At 40.9% G+C, this 19,969-nt stretch overlaps 1 protein-coding gene across 8 annotated transcripts in view; it reads left to right on the top strand.

Moving 5' to 3' along the window:
* Window positions 1-19,969, top strand: part of MAST4 (microtubule associated serine/threonine kinase family member 4) — a 554,832-nt gene that overhangs the window by 502,875 nt on the left and 31,988 nt on the right. For all 8 annotated transcript variants that reach the window (XM_075838910.1, XM_075838903.1, XM_075838894.1 and 5 more), the window contains 4 exons: window positions 2,299-2,507; window positions 5,715-5,853; window positions 9,546-9,678; window positions 11,883-12,048. In XM_075838910.1, coding sequence (XP_075695025.1) covers window positions 2,299-2,507; window positions 5,715-5,853; window positions 9,546-9,678; window positions 11,883-12,048 — 647 coding nt within the window. The remainder of the gene's footprint in view (window positions 1-2,298; window positions 2,508-5,714; window positions 5,854-9,545; window positions 9,679-11,882; window positions 12,049-19,969) is intronic.

Here is a 19,969-nt window from a genome sequence, read left to right as displayed (position 1 = left end):
TTCAACCCCTTGAATTAAACCTGAAAGTCTACACTTCAATTGCATCTCAGTTGTTTCATTTCAAATCCAATGTGGTGGCATGCAGAGCCCAAATCATGAAGATTGTGTCACTGTCCAAATAATTCTGGACCTAGCTGTCACGGCGCGGGGTGTGGACCCACTGGGCCGTACCGCGTAGCGGGATAGCAGCTGGCCAAAAAAGTACAATACAATGTCTATAGTCCAGAAAGGGTACCTGAGGCAATGTAGACCGTAGAAGTGGATACAGGCTAAGATAAGGCTCCAACGGTAGACAGACACTCGTCGGGGTGTGACACAATAGGTGCAGCGGAAGACCCAACATGACGCCAACTCTTGACGGAACGGGATACAGCGTACAGGCAGCAGGAACGGGTAACACTGGGAACCGGAAAACTCTAGGAGACCATTAGCAATTACAAACTTTAGGTACCACAACAACGCTCAGGCAATGATCAAGAGGGCAGAGCCCCTTTTATAGTCCTGCAGCATTCTGGGCTAATTGCAGATTTTCTGCAACTGTGCGCGCACTGGCCCTTTAAGGCCGTGCACGCATGGGCGCATGCTCCCTGCGGGAGACAGTGTCCTGACCAGGAAGTGAGTGCCGTCGTCTCTCAGGAGGGAGATGCCGCCGAGAACTCACACGTCCATGGCCGTCAGAGTGTAAGTCAGGACGACAGTCCGCGGCCATAGACATTACACTAACTGTATGGTGCAGAGGCCTTCCTTTGGCTGCACCAAGGTCTGGTTATACATCCAGACTACTGTGATAATCTTATTGTTAAGATGGGTTCAGGAAGCAAATGAAAAGATATATTGAGATACATTTTTAATTTTGGCATGGACTTCAACTTTGCAGATAAGGCCCCAGGAAAACTATTGAGAAGCCCTGCTCTACAGCACTCCTGGTGACCTTTTTGCTGCTGACCAGTACTGATCTGTAGATTGTCTGTCCTTGTTAAAAGAAGCACCAAAATAATAGTTATGCTTGCGTTGGTTATCTTGTCACCTGGAACTGTCTTGGATACTATGTTTAGTGAACGTAAAAAAATACCTGCAAAATCAAAGTGTCCGGCGTTGTATTTAATTTCTATTGGTGATTGTTGGCATTTTCCATTCTCATTATCTGTCTTTTTACTTCATAAATGGCCTAGTATAGCTTGCTTCAGAGAATATAGAGTTGCTTAAAAAAAAATTAGGCTCACAATGACTCGATATGTTTTGAAAATGATTTATTTCCTTTGAACTTGGGAAGCAGCATCGAGCTCTGCTGGAAATTCGCCATGAAAGTAAAGAGAGCTTAATGTTTACCTGGCTTTTATTTCATGTGTAGTAGATTTATTGTTAATGTTATGAATGAAACCCATGGTTTCCTATTCTGCGGGACTTCTTTAATAGAATACATGGACTACATGGTTTGTTGTAAATTGTTGTATGTCGTACAATGTTTGCTGGTTACTCAAGAGTTGGGCTTTTGTGATTAGATATAAGGTTTGTACCACAGCATAGTTTCATAATTCCAGAAAATGTACATTTCAGATGAAGTCATATGTTATGAAGGAGTGCCTAAGTGAGGCTTTGTATGGGATTTGGGGGACTCGTATTGAATCCTGGTGAGAATGCCATTCTTTAGTCTATGTTCACATCATGCTGGGGTCATACATCAGAGGTATATGTCGGGAGTATGCTTTGACGTATACCTCCAACGTATGTCACTGTATGGCTTTACAGTCGACCATTGTGCTTTCCTAAGCAGTTAAAAACCAGGTAGCACCCTGACAGATGCCAAATGGGCAGTCTTTTGGCCTCTGTAGGGTGAATGGGGGCTAATGCTTAATTCTGGCGTTCACTAAACGTGATATGACCACCGCCCTTGTCGGACATGGGTGTTATAGATCAACACTGCTCTCTACTGGATTATGTAGACACCAAACAAATCAAGGAGACCAACTAATTATTTTCTGCCCCAAAGCTCAAACATGTCTAGCTCTTAAGAGAATTATACCAGTAGGAGGTACATTTTCGATTGATGTTTTGGTTGTTAAATTTCCTATAGAAGGAATCGATCTCTATCTGATCAGTTAATCTCATTCGCGAGAGAGCAAATACTTGATCCAGTTCCAGAAGCCGTTTTGCTCAAATTAAAGGTTTTTCAATTATTTAAGCTCATTACAAAGATTTTTCCTGCCAGCTCTTGACTTTTTAGTACTGTGTGTTTTCTATCAATAAGTGTTAACTAGAATTCATTATAAATCATGGATTTTTTTTCCTCCTCTCCAGGGCTGTTTACTTAGTTCGACATAAAGAAACACGTCAGAGGTTTGCAATGAAGAAAATCAATAAGCAGAACCTAGTCCTTCGAAATCAGATTCAACAGGCCTTTGTGGAAAGGGACATCTTAACATTTGCAGAGAATCCATTTGTGGTCAGCATGTACTGCTCCTTTGAGACGAGACGTCATTTATGTATGGTCATGGAGTATGTAGAAGGTAAGGTGTGTTTTTTACGTAGCCTATTTTAGACTGTTGCCGTTTCTGTGTTAGGGAGTCAGCTGGGAAAGTCTTAGGGTGGAGGTAAGAGAACGGAGATTAGAAACAGAAGGGGACAGTGATTTATCTAAGGGGATGTTGAAGTCGGTGATGAGTCTGGGTAATTCACAGGAAAGGAAGTGTGAGAGCCAGGCAGCAAAGTGATCAATAAAGAGACTCGCTGAGCCTGTAGGATGGTAAATGATTTTTAATACAGTACGTAAGATCCCGGACACTTTTTCAGAAAAATTAGCAAAGGCACATCTATGGTATTCTGGCTTTTCTTTAGACTATGTAAACCTTTGAAAGGGATTTTTTATTTTTAATAAAAAGGTCAGTCAGTGTGTTTGGTGCAGCTTTATACTTAGCTTTTATTAAAATTTATTTTTACTTTTTGAGATACAGCTGTTCTGTATCCTGTATACAGTGCAGCTGCATGGTTCGCTGAATCCTGTACCCGTCAGGTCCACGGGTCTGATGGGTTCAGTGAAAGTGGGTCCTGTGTGTCTCTGACGCGCAGGATCCACCTGTTATCCATCACATCTAAGTTCATAATGTGTCAGAGATATACATGACCTGCTGACACTGAGCCCGATTCAGGTCCTGGCGAACGATAAAGCTGCTCTGTATACAGGATACAAAGCATCTGTATCTCAAAAAGTATTATTATTTTTTTCACCACTTTATAAGTGCCCTATCTTGTCAATAATATGATCGGCGCTGTAATGTAGATTAATGCAGTGTTTTTTATTTAGAAAAACTCATTTTTGACGGAGTTATGACCTATTTTAGCTTTATGCTAATGATTTTCTTAATGGACAACTGGGCGTGTTTTACTTTTTGACCAAGTGGGCATTGTGGAGAGAAGTGTCCAATCAGCGTCATACACTTCTCCCCATTCATTTACACAGCACACAGTGATTTTACTTGCAGCCACATACACACACATTAACGTTACTCAAGTGTCCTGACAGTGAATATACATTACCTCCAGCCAGGACGTGATGTCTATTCAGAATCCTGACACTTCGGTAACGTTTGTGTGAGATTTACAGCACAGCAAGCGTAATCTTGTTTTAAATGACAGTTTACAGCGTAATCTCGCGAGATTACGCTTGCCTTGCTGTAAATCTCACACAAAGGTTACCAAAGTGTCAGGATTCTGAATAGACATCACGTTCTGGCTGGTAGTGATGTCTATTCACTGTCGGGACACTTCAGTAACGTTAATATGTGAGTAAGTGACTGCACATCGTGATCTAGCTAGATCACTATGTGCTGTGTAAATGAATGAAGGGAAGTGTATGACGCTGATTGGTAAGCGTCATACACTTCTCTCCACAATGCCCACTTGGTCAAAAAGTAAAACACGCCCAGTTGTCCATTAAGAAAGTCATTAGCATAAAGCTAATATAGGTCAAAACGATAAAAGTTTTTTTTAATAAGCTTTATTTAACTGTTTTCTTCTGATTGCAGATATAATGCTTTGGTATACTAAGGGCTCATGCACACGACCGTAGCCATGTGCACGGCCATGATTTTCGGGTCGGCCGGCTGCAGACTGTCAGCCGCGAGCCGCCCGCAAATCGTGGGACATGCACATGGCCGCGGCCATTATTTTCAATGAGCCCGGAACGCAGAACACGTCCGTAATAAGACAGGTCCATTCTTTCTGCGGTGCGGGCTCCCGGGCCGTGCACGGACCGTAAAAACTACGGTCGTGTGCATGGGGCCGCAATTCTCCTGTGCTTTTCGGGGGAATTGCGGCCGCAAAAGCACGTTCGTGTGCATGTGGCCTTAGTATACCAAAGCGTTATTGCCTGTCAGTGTAAAACTGACAGACAATCTATTAGGCCTCTGGCACAGCCTAATAGGCATACAGCCAGGGCAGGCCTGGGGGCCTTTGTTAGGGCCCCGGCTGCCATGGCAATCCGTTGGCGATTGCATTCGCGGGCCACCGATCAGGGACAGAGGGAACTACCTTCCTCCATCTAACAATTTAAATGTCGCGGACGCTATTAGCCGCGTCATTTAAGGTGTTAAACAGCCAGGATTGGAGGTTTCTCCAATCAAAGCAGTCGCAGCCGGAGCCCGTGGCGATCGTGCGGGCACAGCTTCTTCTCCTTCACGTACATGAATGGCGGAATGCGCTGATGGCTGCATTCTGTGCCGTGCATGTACGTGATTATGCGCCAATGGGTAAATAGATGTAGCCACAGTGGTTATATGAAGCAGAAGTAATGGGACAGACCAGCATTGTTTTGTGGTGTACTGGACACTGTTAGGCCCAGTTCACACACAGATTTTTGACTCAGAAACAGCATTGGAATCAGCGGCAAAAAACAACCGAAACAGCCTAACATTGATTTATGGAGGCTCTTTCTTGTCGCAGTTCCGCCTCTGATCTCTCATTGAAATCAATGGGAAGCAGATAAAGCATTTTTCGCTGTGTTTTTTGCCCGCGGCGCTCAATGGCCGCGGCTGAAAAACGTGGCAAAAACCGTAGCAAGAAAGATTTTTCTGCCTGCAAAAAAACTGTGTCAACAGGGCCTAATGGGAAGGATCACATGCTGTGTGTCTGCTATGGATTTTTGTGGTGCTTTTTTTTTTTTTTCTGTGTTTTTGGAAAAATAAAAGATAATACTTGGAACCGCACAGTATTTTGCCTTGCAGCAGTTATTTTCATTTTGTCTGTTTTTGTAGTCTGAAAACATTGAACATTAACTGTTGGACCAGCTATTATTTTAACTCTGGACATATTTGTACCGTAGTCAACCATTGTTCTGCTCCTGATAAGAACAATCCCTTCCTTGTATTCTAAGGTTATGTGACCCTTTGTTACTATGGCTGCCACCAAAAGTATACACCATACACACACCAAACATGCAAAAAGGTTAACCATTGGAGAATATCCGCATTGTATACGAAATATATTTTTATAATAACCAAGGACTTACGCATTCGAGTATAATTGACAACCGTGTTATTTGAACTGCCACGTTGCCACACATAACAAATCAATAAAATCAGGTTTTCATCATTGTACGTATGCAGAAAGTCATTCATATGTACAATATACCATTACTAATAAGAAGCAGAACGATCCATGCAACCGGGACGAGGTCTGAGCTTGCTGATCATTTTACTGTATATATATTTCTGCTTTAGGAGGAGACTGTGCAACACTACTGAAGAACATGGGTCCTTTGCCTGTAGACATGGCGCGAATGTATTTTGCTGAAACAGTTCTTGCCCTGGAATATCTCCATAACTATGGAATTGTGCACAGAGACCTGAAACCTGACAAGTAAGTATTTCAGCATCAATTAGGCTCTATTCACATCTGCGATGAAGGCACAGTTTGGAGCCTTCCCTGCAGATTCCGTCAACATAAAACGGGCACCTCGGCAGAACCCGGCGACTCCATTTTAAGTCAATTGGGTCCAATGGATACTGCTGGTAAGCATTGTGCATTCATAACGGAAATGCAAGTGTGAACAGAGCCTTAAATGGTTGTCCAGGATTGGGAAAAATGGTGTGTATTTTTTTTGTTTTTGTCTTTGTTTTTTTTATAAACAGTTCGACTTTTGTTTAAGGGCTGTGTTCAGTTTACTTGAATGGGGCTAAGCTATAATACAAAGCCCATGGGCAAAAATGGTGCTGTTTTTGTTTTAAGAAAGGAGCCATAATCTCATACAACATCTTCAGGCCTCAAGCACACATCCGTGGCCCTTTAAACAGCCGCAAATCACGGATCCAAAAACACAGACTGCTTCCGTGTGTTGTCCGTAGTTTTAATGGACCAATGAATAGAATGGCTGAGACTGATCCGCAAATACAAACCTGTTCTATAATTTGCAGAATGGACACATGGATCCGCAAAAAAATGGATCATGGCCCCATAGAAATGAATGGGTCAGTGTGCACATGGCCCTGTACATTTCAATGAGCCTGGACCACAAAATGCGTCCGTTATAAGACATGTCCTATCTTTTTGCGGTCCAGGCTGCCGGGCAATGCCCGGACCGTGGAAACCACAGTCGTGTGCATGGGCCCATAGAAATGAATGGGACAGCAATTCACCCGCAGATTTGCGGGCCAATTGTGGCTGCAAAAACACGTTAGTGTGAACTGACCCAAAAGCCTCATGCACACAAAGTTTTTTTTTGGCACTGATTTTGACGCAGAAACCTCATCTGAATCAGTGCCAAAAAGCATCCGAAACCACCGCTCATTGATTTCAATGGGAGGCGGAGGCGTTATTTCTCGAGCGTCTTTTAGCCGCTTAAGGGAAAAAAAGTGGCATGTCCTTTCTTGCCTGCAAAATACTCCGTCTGAACAGGGCCTTAGAGTGACTTGCTTTGTGATGGATCTTGCAGCATAACTGATGATTATGACATTAAAAACCCTCGGTTTTCCCCCCTACTGATACAATGCACATCAGGAATCAGCTTGTCATTAGAAATGCAGGCAATCACATGACAGTATTTTATTCCTCAGTGATGTCACTAGTTTTTATTGAACTAAAGGCTTGCATTTTATGTATTTTACTTAGTGTCTGGCAGTGACTTATTCCCCTTCCCCATTAAAATAAACATGCATGCTCCGATGAGCGTGCATGTTTACGGTGGAGTGGGGTTAGACAGCTGTCGGTCAAACAAGTGTTCCGCCGACAGCTATCTCGTGTTTATGGCTAATTTTAGGTATGAACATTTGGTCTGAACATTCACCAATATGCCAAAATTACTAAATAAAAAGTAACGTAACCAATGAGGATGAATTTGACTGTTGGTATTAAATTTAAGCGATTAGTTTATATAGATGTGGATATTCATTTCTCTCCTGATAGATTCTGAGTGTCTTTTAGGTGACTTGTGCAGTAGGATCTCTGTAAATGAAGACCCTTATCATACATGATCAGTACGCTGACATGTACATTAGGTTGTACCTTTGGTACTACATTAAGTATGTACATAATCATTTATTAATAGGCTGCCTGTGGCACACAAAGCCTGGCGTTAACGGCCATTGAATATTTCTACAAAAGAAAACAATTCCCCTCTTTTCACATTTGCATTGGCCACAGAACTTTATCTGCATGCAAAGCATGTGTGTTGGATGGGCACTGTGGTGATGTCAGTGGGGATTAGCTGCCTCATTGTGACTAGGAAGCTTAACCAGATGAAATTTCAGAAGGACAGACTAGTATGGTTCCCCCAGTTACTGATGAGAATGGGGAAACAGAATCTGTAATGTGTTATCAAATTAGCTCTGTTACTACTAATAGGAGGCGCTGATGACTGCATGGTGGAAAAGAATGGCGGATTGTGTAGTGTTTCTGATAATACATTAGCTCATTTGGTATTGTAAGACGGCACAGTGCAGAAGTCAAGCAAAGGTGGGTGTTCTGACAATTTCTAAGAAGCCACAATTGTTTACATGATTTTGAATGATTGTAAATGGTATATATCCCAGGAGAGCGGTATATAAAACATACCATGCATTTACATTTTTGAAAACTGTATAGACCACATAAAACCTCAATGATGACGGTCTTTCTTGACTTTAAAAAATAAAAATGAATACAAGGTTCAGAAAGATGCCCGACAGACAATATTATGTAGCAACACAGCCCATTACACTAGGCACTTTCTGAATACCAAGCTAATGCCACCACTGGAACAATATTAAACTCCTCTGTTCGTTGTGTAGGTGCTTCAGTAGGGTCTTGGGTTTTTAGGGATATCTTTTTTTGGGAGAGAAGTGTCTTTTGTCACTAGTTTGCCCTGTACATCTTTATCCTCGCCCTATGCCTTATAGATACAGGGTATTTGCCCTGAAATGGATGATCCCATATGTGGCATCACCCTACTGATGATTTCCCTAAACTGCCCCTATTACTTTTTGCATGCGTTTCACCTAGGTATTTATTTCTGCTCATCATGGGTTGTGGTTCTACTCCTAGAACTTTTATGGTTTCCAAATGATGGGCTATAAAATGTTAATTTAGTAACCGGCATTCTCCCGATTTTATATGCAATCACAAAATAAAAAATCGGCCATCTAAGATTGATAAAGTGACTATAGCAGCTTTACAGTAGGTTAAACAGAACTCAACGGCTATTAAGTCTTAAGTCTATAATTAAGTACATCACAAGAAGGAAGCATTGCCACAGAAGATCCTCTTCTACATTAAAATACCTAACTAAATAGAGATACCACCTCTACATTTGAGGCAGACAAAGATTAGCTGCTTTGGTTTGAGGACCCTCCTAAGTCTTGCAGATGTTGTCCTCTCATCGGAGTGTGCTGTGGGCAGACTGTGAAAATAGATGACCCACAACAAAACCATTACATAATATTGTGAATATTTGCTACTATAAATTTTATGGTATAACAAACCTATAGAACTGTTCGTTTGGTAAGCAAAAAATAAAATTATAATCTGAACATGTGACTGGTCGAAGGTGTTGCTAACCGTACATTATATTATTGTTAATAATATTAATGAATTATAATATGCTTCTTGCATTTGTTATTCTTAAAGTACCGCGGATGTTGGCTTTGGACAATCCCTTTTTGTTTGGTCACCAGATAATGTGAACGCAGGGCGCCCCATGCCTGTCCATGTAATGCACTGATATGTTGCTTCCTCAGAAGATAGGGGAAAGCATTTCTCCATTTTTTTTTTTTTTTAAGTAACTCATCCAGACAGTCCACAACTTGTCAAAAGTATCTTAGGAATCTGATGGGATACTTGAAAAGCTTGACTTCGGTTCTAACTGAGACGTTTGTATAAAAGCTGGAGAGTATACATAGCCTTCTCCTGCTAGATCTTGATATTCGTTTCCTTGCCTATATAGGTAGAATGCATGTTTTTAGGACTTCATATATAAGTTTCCTTAGTGCTTCTATTTGTTTATGCAGGCAAAATAAAACCGTACTTTGTTAAAACGTGGTTTATAGATTTAGTAGTTAAAGTATGTCTTTGATTTACAGCTTGCTGGTAACCTCAATGGGACATATTAAGCTTACAGATTTCGGACTTTCAAAAGTGGGCCTCATGAGCATGACGACCAACCTTTATGAGGGTCACATCGAGAAGGACGCCCGAGAGTTCCTAGACAAGCAGGTCTGCGTAACTAAAATCATTTATTCATACATGTTTTAGACCGTGTTGAATTTTCAGATGTATCGTTTTCAGCATGCCGGATGATAATCTAGCATGGGGGGATTGTTACCAGACACAAGGGATGTCCGCTTTATGTCTCATACACAGACATTGGGATATGATGCAAAGCGGCACATTAGAATGAATGCTTCGAATATTTCACATTGTATTATTGTTTCATTATTATTAATACATTATCATTTGCTTCCTGACTTTATTTTCAATGTGCAACTGCACCACATAAGAAACTTTTCGTAAAGGGGGTGTCTGCTTTGGACAATCACTTTTTTTTTGTAGGGTCACCTGATGATAACCCCAACTATTAGCTTTAATCTGGGGGGGGGGGATTGGACATTAAATGCTCAAGCACTTCTCTGCAGCACCACCACAAGGAAAGTGAAGCATTACATAGTTTCCTTAGGAATTAATGGTGTGAATTAATCCTGAATGAAGGACCCAATTCCATAATAGGGTATTTTAAAATTGGTTTGGCAGGTTGAGGACACAGGTAGTAGCATCTGCATGTGGCCTGAAATCGATGTTAACGGCCGCTCGGTTACCTACAAAATCATGCGGCCATAAACTATCTATTTGTAATCCGCGCCTTGTGTCTGGGTGTGGTAGTTGTTCGGATTAGGCCAGCCTTACGAGTGACCTCACCCTATACCAGAGAAGCCCTTTAATGTAAAACATACTAAAATATTATATACACTTTATTATTGTGCCTGTTGGCTAAAAGCATTGCATCATGAAAAGCTAAAAAGATCTTTGTGCATTTTTTTTATTCTCCACTATTGTGCATTTTCTAATATCTCTTGAATCCTGGGGGCATGAGCATAAGGATTTTCAATCCACCAAGTTATCGATATCTATCTATTTCTGTGCACTGAAATCCTCAACTTTTGTTAAGTCGTATAAATTCAAGTAATTTGTGGTTATAGAATATATATTTTTTAAGAGCTGATATTATTTTTAACCCAAATACCTCTCTTTCTTTGATGCCTACCCATAAAATCAGGAATAAGATTGCACTGTCGTAATATTTAAGACAGCGGAATAAGACACTAAAGGAAGTCTGTTAATCTCTATAGACTACTTTTGGGGCTTATGATGCATTGTACAATTAAAGGTGCTAAAATCTTAGATGTGGTCCATTTGCTTTTTTATACGCCTCATTACCAATTGTTCACAATCTGTTTATTCTGAAGTGACTTGGGGGAAAAAAAAATCCGTCTGAACAATAGCATGGCTGAATGTATGTTTCCTTTTTTTCCTGCTGTAGTATAAATGGTCTGGTTCATTGTTCTTAATCCATTACCTTTTTAGCTCCTATATGATTTTTATATATGATTTAATTCAAACATGCAGGATTGCGTTTATGCTTAATAGTATCCCTAGTGTCTTGAAATGTAGTTGAGGGATACAAAAATGTATTGTGAATATATGCAGTAAATTGATGTTTATTAGTATCATGTATAACTTTTTTTGCTCCAGTGTATGCTAGCTTTAATTAAGCGGCTGCGTCTCATCCATCACTCGTAATGTAGACCGTGCTTCATGTATATAATATATATAATGTACAAATATAGTTTAAGTTTAGAATATATAGCGCTGTTCCCCTTTAATAGATATCTCACATGTAATTTGAGAAATAAAAAAATATAGATTTACATTTTATGTCCAAATGTTTATATTGGAATGCTGTCATACAATCCCAAAAAATACTTCCATACAATGCCCATGCAATACTCTCATTTAGTGCCCATGTAATACTGCCATGGAATGCCTAAAAAATACCTCCATACAATATTCTTATAATGCTGCCATATAGTGCTCATATAACATTGAAATATAGTTCCTATGCAATAATGCAATGCCCAAAAAATACGCCATTCAGCATCCAAAAAAACACAACCATACTATACCTTAGTGAATGAGTTGGTGGTAAAGTCCCTGGTAGTCCAGTGCAGTGAAGTTGGTCCAGTCCTTTCGACCCCTAACAAAATGGGGTCTCTGGGCAATTATGCCACCTAAACCCAGCCTGAATGAATAAAAAAAAAAGACTGTTTGAAACGTCCAGTTTTATTTTTGTTTTGTGTCTTTTGCCTTTTACTATATAATTTAGAATATCATTGATTGCCATGTTTTTTTCAATCGGTTTTCAGGTCTGTGGAACCCCTGAGTACATTGCTCCAGAAGTGATTTTGAGACAAGGATATGGGAAGCCTGTTGACTGGTGGGCAATGGGCATTATCTTGTATGAATTCCTGGTTGGATGTGTCCCGTTCTTTGGGGATACACCAGAGGATTTGTTTGGTCAGGTTATCATTGGTAAGTATAAGGTTAAGAGGATGTGCATGTTTATCAGGTGCTTTTTGCTCTTAGTGGGTCCACTAAACCACAGCTTCTCAATATTTTATTACTGGGGTATAACCTGCCAGAGTATGATGATGCCTGGGTCTCACCATTGGTTGTAGTCTATGCCAAAATGTAAAAAAAATACCTAAATTTATCTTCACATTTGTCTACTGAATCCAGAATAACATAAACAAAGCCAAAAGGGTTAATTATGTTGCTATACTAGAGATTGCTGGAGCCAGACAAAGGACTTTGCAGCATATATTCACTACTGTCAAAATGGACTCTCCAGCTGTGCCTCTGCGGACTCTCTTGTGGCGCCTTATCAACGAGGCCCGCCTCACAGTTTGCAAAGCATTGCACTAAACTATCAGTAGTGGAACACTGATTACAGATTAGGATTAAAACAAATCTTTCTGCATCCCATATATAATAATCTTAAATAACACTTTATTCTTGGATTGTGTGATGTTCCAGAACGGTGGTGGCCAATTTTGGTTTTCAACATCTACCAACCGTGCATGTATTCGGTTCTCTTCACAGACTCGGCTAAGATCAATTGTCCTGGGCTCTCGCAGAGGTTACTAATGGATTACATGGGCTATTAGTAAATCTTGAGGACTGGGTTGGAGCACCACTGGTACAGAACTTTCAGAGTAATTTCCATGAAATGCCTAGACCGAAGTTAACTAACTTAAACTTGACTGGAGGTTTTTGCTGTGAACTTTTAGAGGTGACAACGCAACCCTGCAATTCTTTAAAAAAGAAAAAAATACCATTTGAGTAGGTGTTATAAACTTTTTACAAAAATGTTCTTGGTCAGCACCATGTTTTCAGACATTTACTGTGTACTGAAGCACTTTGGAGGGAGTTGGGAATGAGAATGGTGCAAATAAATTCATTGGTTTTGCCATTTGTATTTGTGTTATGACTTGATAGGTTACAGTCACCTAAACCATTACTACATCTTTACGTGGAAATGAAACACTTCACCTAGTTTATGGTGTGTAGCATTGTTGATGCTTTACCTGTTTATTAGGATTATAAATCCATGTAGTTTCCATTCATGTAATTCAGTAACGATGGTTACGAGATGCTGGATTCACTGTGCACTAACAGTGTTATCTATTCTATCCGTATATTATCCAATCAGCCAGTTCTTGTCTCAAAGCATAATTGGACTATGGCTTACAATATAAGTTCATTATTTGCAAATCGTAAAACACGTCCAAAACACCGCTTAGGGATATGTAGCTGTCTGGCTCGCCATTGGATTCCAATCACCAAGTGCTGTCTATGAAAATTAAACAAATAGCCAAATAAACTATAATGTGACTAACTGGGGGGCTCTCATAGTAAATAATGCAAAGCAGAAAGCAAACAAAGAGAATTCACAGATTGTTAATGAGTTCACTGAGGGTTATTACAAGGTAATGTTATTTATAGAACAGCTGTTCTTCTTTCATTTAAAATTCAATAACCTTTCCGGTGTGAACCTGCAGGCTGACCCAAAGTACCATTACACAGCTTGTGGCAAAACTAAATGATAATTAAACAAAATCCCTTATTTCCCTACCTGCTGTTTCCACAAATTTCCCTGATGCATTAAAAGGCGAAGATTATGCCATTACTATGATCATAATGACATTTTACACTACATAATGTACTGCAGAAACATGCATAATAATGTGTAAGTGTGTGTGTGTATATGTGTGTGTGTGTGTGTGTGTGTGTGTGTGTGTGTGTGTGTGTGTGTGTGTGTGTGTATGTATGTGTATATATATATGTATATATTTGTGTATATGTATGTATATACAGATGTAGCCAAGTTTATCTTAACTCTGATAACTTGTTGCAGCATATTGTCACACAACAAAAGCCTTTGAAAACGTCAAGTAAATGTCTCTTGACACTGTGTGTGTGTGTGTGTGTGTGTGTGTGTGTGTGTGTGTGTGTGTGTGTGTGTATACAGTGAAGGAAATAAGTATTTGATCCCTTGCTGATTTTGTAAGTTTGCCCACTGTCAAAGACATGAACAGTCTAGAATTTTTAGGCTAGGTTAATTTTACCAGTGAGAGATAGATTGTATAAAAAAAAACAAAAAAAAACAGAAAATCACATAGTCAAAATTATATATATTTATTTGCATTGTGCACAGAGAAAAAAGTATTTGATCCCTTTGGCAAACAAGACTTAATACTTGGTGGCAAAACCCTTGTTGGCAAGCACAGCAGTCAGACGTTTTTTGTAGTTGATGATGAGGTTTGCACACATGTTAGATGGAATTTTGGCCCACTCCTCTTTGCAGATCATCTGTAAATAATTACGATTTCGAGGCTGTCGCTTGGCAACTCGGATCTTCAGCTCCCTCCATAAGTTTTCGATGGGATTAAGGTCTGGAGACTGGCTAGGCCACTCCATGACCTTAATGTGCTTCTTTTTGAGCCACTCCTTTGTTGCTTTGGCTGTATGTTTCGCGTCATTGTCGTGCTGGAAGACCCAGCCACGAGCCATTTTTAATGACCTGGTGGAGGGAAGGAGGTTGTCACTCAGGATTTGACGGTACATGGCTCCATCCATTCTCCCATTGATGCGGTGAAGTAGTCCTGTGCCCTTAGCAGAGAAACACCCCCAAAACATAATGTTTCCACCTCCATGCTTGACAGTGGGGATGGTGTTCTTTGGGTCATAGGCAGCATTTCTCTTCCTCCAAAAACGGCGAGTTGAGTTAATGCCAAAGAGCTCAATTTTAGTCTCATCTGACCACAGCACCTTCTCCCAATCACTCTCAGAATCATCCAGATGTTCACTTGCAAACTTCAGACGGGCCTGTACATGTGCCTTCTTGAGCAGGGGGACCTTGCGGGCACTGCAGGATTTTAATCCATTACTGCGTAATGTGTTACCAATGGTTTTCTTGGTGACTGTGGTCCCAGCTGCCTTGAGATCATTAACAAGTTCCCCCCGTGTAGTTTTCGGCTGAGCTCTCACCTTCCTCAGGATCAAGGATACCCCACGAGGTGAGATTTTGCATGGAGCCCCAGATCGATGTCGATTGACAGTCATTTTGTATGTCTTCCATTTTCTTACTATTGCACCAACAGTTGTCTCCTTCTCACCCAGCGTCTTACTTATGGTTTTGTAGCCCATTCCAGCCTTGTGCAGGTCTATGATCTTGTCCCTGACATCCTTAGAAAGCTCTTTGGTCTTGCCCATGTTGTAGAGGTTAGAGTCAGACTGATTAATTGAGTCTGTGGACAGGAGTCTTTTATACAGGTGACCATTAAGACAGCTGTCTTTAATGCAGGCACCAAGTTGATTTGGAGCGTGTAACTGGTCTGGAGGAGGCTGAACTCTCAATGGTTGGTAGGGGATCAAATACTTATTTCTCTGTGCACAATGCAAATAAATATATATAATTTTTACTGTGATTTTTTTTTTTTTTTTTATATAATCTATCTCTCACTGGTAAAATTAACCTAGCCTAAAAATTCTAGACTGTTCATGACTTTGACAGTGGGCAAACTTACAAAATCAGCAAGGGATCAAATACTTATTTCCTTCACTGTATATAGCTATATATATATATATATATATATATATATATATATATATATATATATATATATGTATATAAATTTAAAAAAATGCAGAGAAAAAGCAGCACCGTTCCTTCAGTATAGGGTGCAAAAGTTCTTGTTCAGACACACGACCAGTGTCCCAAATAACCAGCAAAATTCAAAATACAAGACCGCACTCCAAATTCTGTGAAAAATAGGATCACTTTAATCACCACTTGCGACGTTTCAGCCCTACTCCATGGGGCCTTTCTCAAGCAATATATATGTATGTATACTTGTGTGTATGTATACGTGTGTGTGTGTATATATACATGTGTGTATGCTATGTGTGTGTGTGTGTGTGTGTGTATACGTGTGTATGTATGTATGTGTGGAGATATATATATATATATATATATATATATAAAATGCATGTGTATTGGACCTGCAGAAATGTTTCCTCTGTTGAAAAACGATATCTCATGTAAATGATCTAGTTCAAGAGGTTATAATCTGAGGCACCAGACGCTTGGGGAATCAACCTGTAGTAATTAAAGCAAGCGGCTACACACTGTCCTGGCTCAAAATGCCTTGCAGCAGGGATGCATATTCATACAGTAGCTTCCAACTCTATATTCTATTTAACCTAATCTTAGATATGGCATACAAGTTGGCAAGCTGCCTGTCTTGCATTATAGAACGTCTGCCCTTTACAAACTGCAAATGCCGCCCTACACTAAAATTCTGTTTATGAACAAAAGTTATTTTGAATATTAAGATTTTCTGTAACGAACGATGTAATGCAAATAATTAGATATTATAATACTAGAGGGAGCAGAATTACATTTTTCTCCCGTTTTTCTTTCATTCCTACTACATTTTTCTCCCTTTCCCTTCTTTTTTCCCTTTTTTCCCCTCTGTCCCTTCTTTTTTCCCTCTTTCCCTTTTTTCCCCTCTTTCCCTTCTTTTTTCCCTCTTTCCTGTCTTTTTTTCCCTCTTTCCCGTCTTTTTTTCCCTCTTTCCCTTCTTCTTTTCCTCTCCCTTCTTCTTTTCCTCTCCCTCATTTTTTCCTCTCCCTTCTTTTTTCCCTCTTTCCCTTCTTTTTTTCCTCTCCCCCTTCTTTTTTTCCTCTCCCTTCTTCTTTTCCTCTCCCTTCTTTTTTTCCTCTCCCTTCTTTTTTTCCTCGCCCTTCTTTTTTTCCTCTCCCTTCTTTTTTTTCCTCTCCCTTCTTTTTTTCCCCTCTTTCCCTTCTTTTTTTCCCCTCTTTCCCTTCCCTTACCCCCTTTTTTTTATCTGACAATATATACTGTATGTTTGGTGACTGGCCAAATCATTCCCTGACTACTGCCTTGTGGAGGTATCCCCCCACTCCACAAGTCCTATAATGTTAACAAACCAGGATGTGGGGGATTAACCAAAAAATCATGTAATGAAGATGGGGGGGGGGCGAGCGAACGAGCACCGATTCCTCCTATTGCACGTGGTTAGGGCTGTGATCGTGTTAACCAGCACCAGAAGAGGATCCGATTGTAATATTTTATGTAGGGCCCCCTCACGTCCATGTACACCCCTGCGGTGTCAACTTCCGAGGATAGGAGCAGCACAGAAAAAATGCTGGGTACAGGAGTGGGATGTGGTAGGAAGGCATTATGACATTATAAACTTCTAAATCTTAATCCTTCCATGTGGTGTATCTCCAAGCACATTCTAAAGATCTGTCCAAATGCAGACAAGCCATTTTAGATTTACAAAAATATGCTATTCCTGTAGTAACATACTATCAGTACTGTAAAAGCAGTGATGATCGTTTCAGTGGTGGACCATTGCCACACAAAAAAGTGGCCGATACAGTCAGGGCAGGGACCAGGGGCGTAACTAGGAAAGATTGGGCCCCATAGCAAACTTTTGACTTGGGGCCGCCCCCCTCCTCTGGGTATCACACAACCTCCCCTTGTAGATAGTGCCTCCCTATAGATTCCGCCACACAGTGCCCCCTATAGATAGCACCATACAGCCCCCTGTAGATGGTGCCATACAGCCCCCTGTAGATTTCGCCATACAGCCCCCTGCAGATTTCGCCATACAGCCCCCTGCAGATTTCGCCATACAGCCCCCTGTAGATTTCGCCATACAGCCCCCTGTAGATAACGCCATACATCCCTCCCCCTGGAGATAACGCCATACAGCCCCAAACCCCCCTGTAGATAACGCCATACAGCGCTAAGCCCCCCCCCCAAAAAAAACGGGCTATAGTTTGTCATACGAAAGAGATTTATCCCCTATCCACAGGATAGGGGATACTTGTGTGATCGCTGGCAGCGATAAGGAGACCGGGGGACTTCTGGGGTCTGCGCAGTTCAATAAAAATTAAAGGAGCGCTGGTCACGCATGCGCACAAGCGCGACCGGTGCACAATTTATTTCTATGGAGCTGCCGACAGACCCCGGACATCCGAGGTTTGAAATGGAGAACTTCGGGGGACTTTCGGTCCCCCGTTCTCCTTATCGCTGGGCGTCCCTGCGATCCCACATGTATCCCCTATCCTGTGGATGCATGTCTTTTGTAGGAACAACCCCTTCAGTGGCGTCACGCTGTAGCAGCCATAGCTTCTAGCGTAGCCTCCGGCCATAAGGGAGCCGGTGGGCTTTTGGCAATAATAATGATGATAATAAAAAAAAGTTCTTCCTTTTTCTGATGTGAGGCGCGTGGTGTGATGAATTTTGAACCTCCACGTGCCTCACATAATGGACAACATTGGGTTAATCTGTGAGGTCATGATGGGGTTGATTACTAGTAATGTGAGGTACATGGAGGTCCAAAATTCATAATATCTCGTGCCTCACATTAATAAGTGGAAGAAAGCCGTTTTGTATTTTATAACCACGTAAACATGAATGACGCTATAAATGTGTAATTACGGTCGCGGCGATACCGAATGTGTATATTTTATGTATCGAGACTTATTTTAATTTTTATTGTAATTTGTGTGTGTGTGTTTTTAATTTAATATTACTTTTTATTTTTAAACTTTAATGAACTGGCATATATCTATATACTGATAGTACACAGGCAGTTGTTAGGACATACCTCAGTATGCCCTAACAGGAAATATTGTAAGACAGCCCTGGGGTCCTTCAATGGACCCTGGGCTGTCTGCCCATATATGGTATGGCCCTCGATCGCGTCACAGGAATTCCCTGTGACGCAATCCAAAGGGGCATCCCCCCTTCTCATTTTCATCTTGAATGCTGCGGTGGTGGTCAGCTTTGATCGCAGCATTCAGGAGAATAGCGGCGGAGATGAGAGGTTTCTCTGATCTCCACCGTTATAGAGCGGGGCTGCGGCTGTGTAATACAGCCATTGCCCCGCTCCTGACAACAAGTGCACGCGCAGTCAGCATGAGATGATGTGGCCATCGCTGCACTAATGAGCGGCGGTTCAGGCACAGAAGATAGAACATGGGGGTGTTTTGCCGTGCGCCCGCCATGTTCTGTCTTCAATGCCGGTGCTCATCAGTGCAGCGCTGGCCGCATCGTATCATCCTGATGGCGCACACTTGTCAAGACTCAGGAGCGGGGCAATGGCTGTATCACACATAAATCTCTCATACAGTCATGTGTTACTATACTTAGCTGTGTGGCCACACAACTAAGTATCGAAATACATGAAATAACGGTATTGAACCGTTTGAGGATGCACGGTATCGAAACAGTATCGAAGTTTCGATGCATCGTTCATCCCTGTATTGTATATCTGCGGTGCAAACTATCTTATGTGGGAAATCAAGTCGGCTCCTATTGATAAGGATATATTTGAAAGGGTTAATTAAAAATAAATTTTAGTTCTGACCTATGGAAAATTACCAGCCCTGCCTATCTATATGTTGATCTCTATATGTTGATACTGCAAGTAATGCTGGATATAAGGTAACTCATCTGTGATACATCAATTACTATACACAGAAGGCACAAATATGGCATACTAGTGTTGTTCATGTGAGAGAAGGACCCCTTCTATTGCAGACCTGGTATAGTTCATCGTGTGGCTTGCTGATGTGCTTTTTAGAGTGGTTTGAAAGTACAGTAGTGACGTACATTTTGAGTACTGCTATAGAAATGATCGTACTTAGGTATATGATTTTTATTCTATTTATGAAATGATTGTGTATTCTTGCCTTCTACTAGAAATTGTTTTTATAAAGTCAATCACTATCTCAGTATTGTAGAAACTCATGGGCTTGACATTACAAGCACTCAGTAGAATCTCTATATTGGTTTTATAACTTTTTTTTTGTATTCACTACTTTGCGACCTCTTTCAAGAATTTAAAGGGCT

The sequence above is a fragment of the Rhinoderma darwinii genome, chromosome 1, assembly GCF_050947455.1.
Source record: "Rhinoderma darwinii isolate aRhiDar2 chromosome 1, aRhiDar2.hap1, whole genome shotgun sequence".
NCBI classification, from domain to species: domain Eukaryota; kingdom Metazoa; phylum Chordata; class Amphibia; order Anura; family Rhinodermatidae; genus Rhinoderma; species Rhinoderma darwinii.
This window is presented reverse-complemented; position numbering and strand designations above follow the sequence as displayed.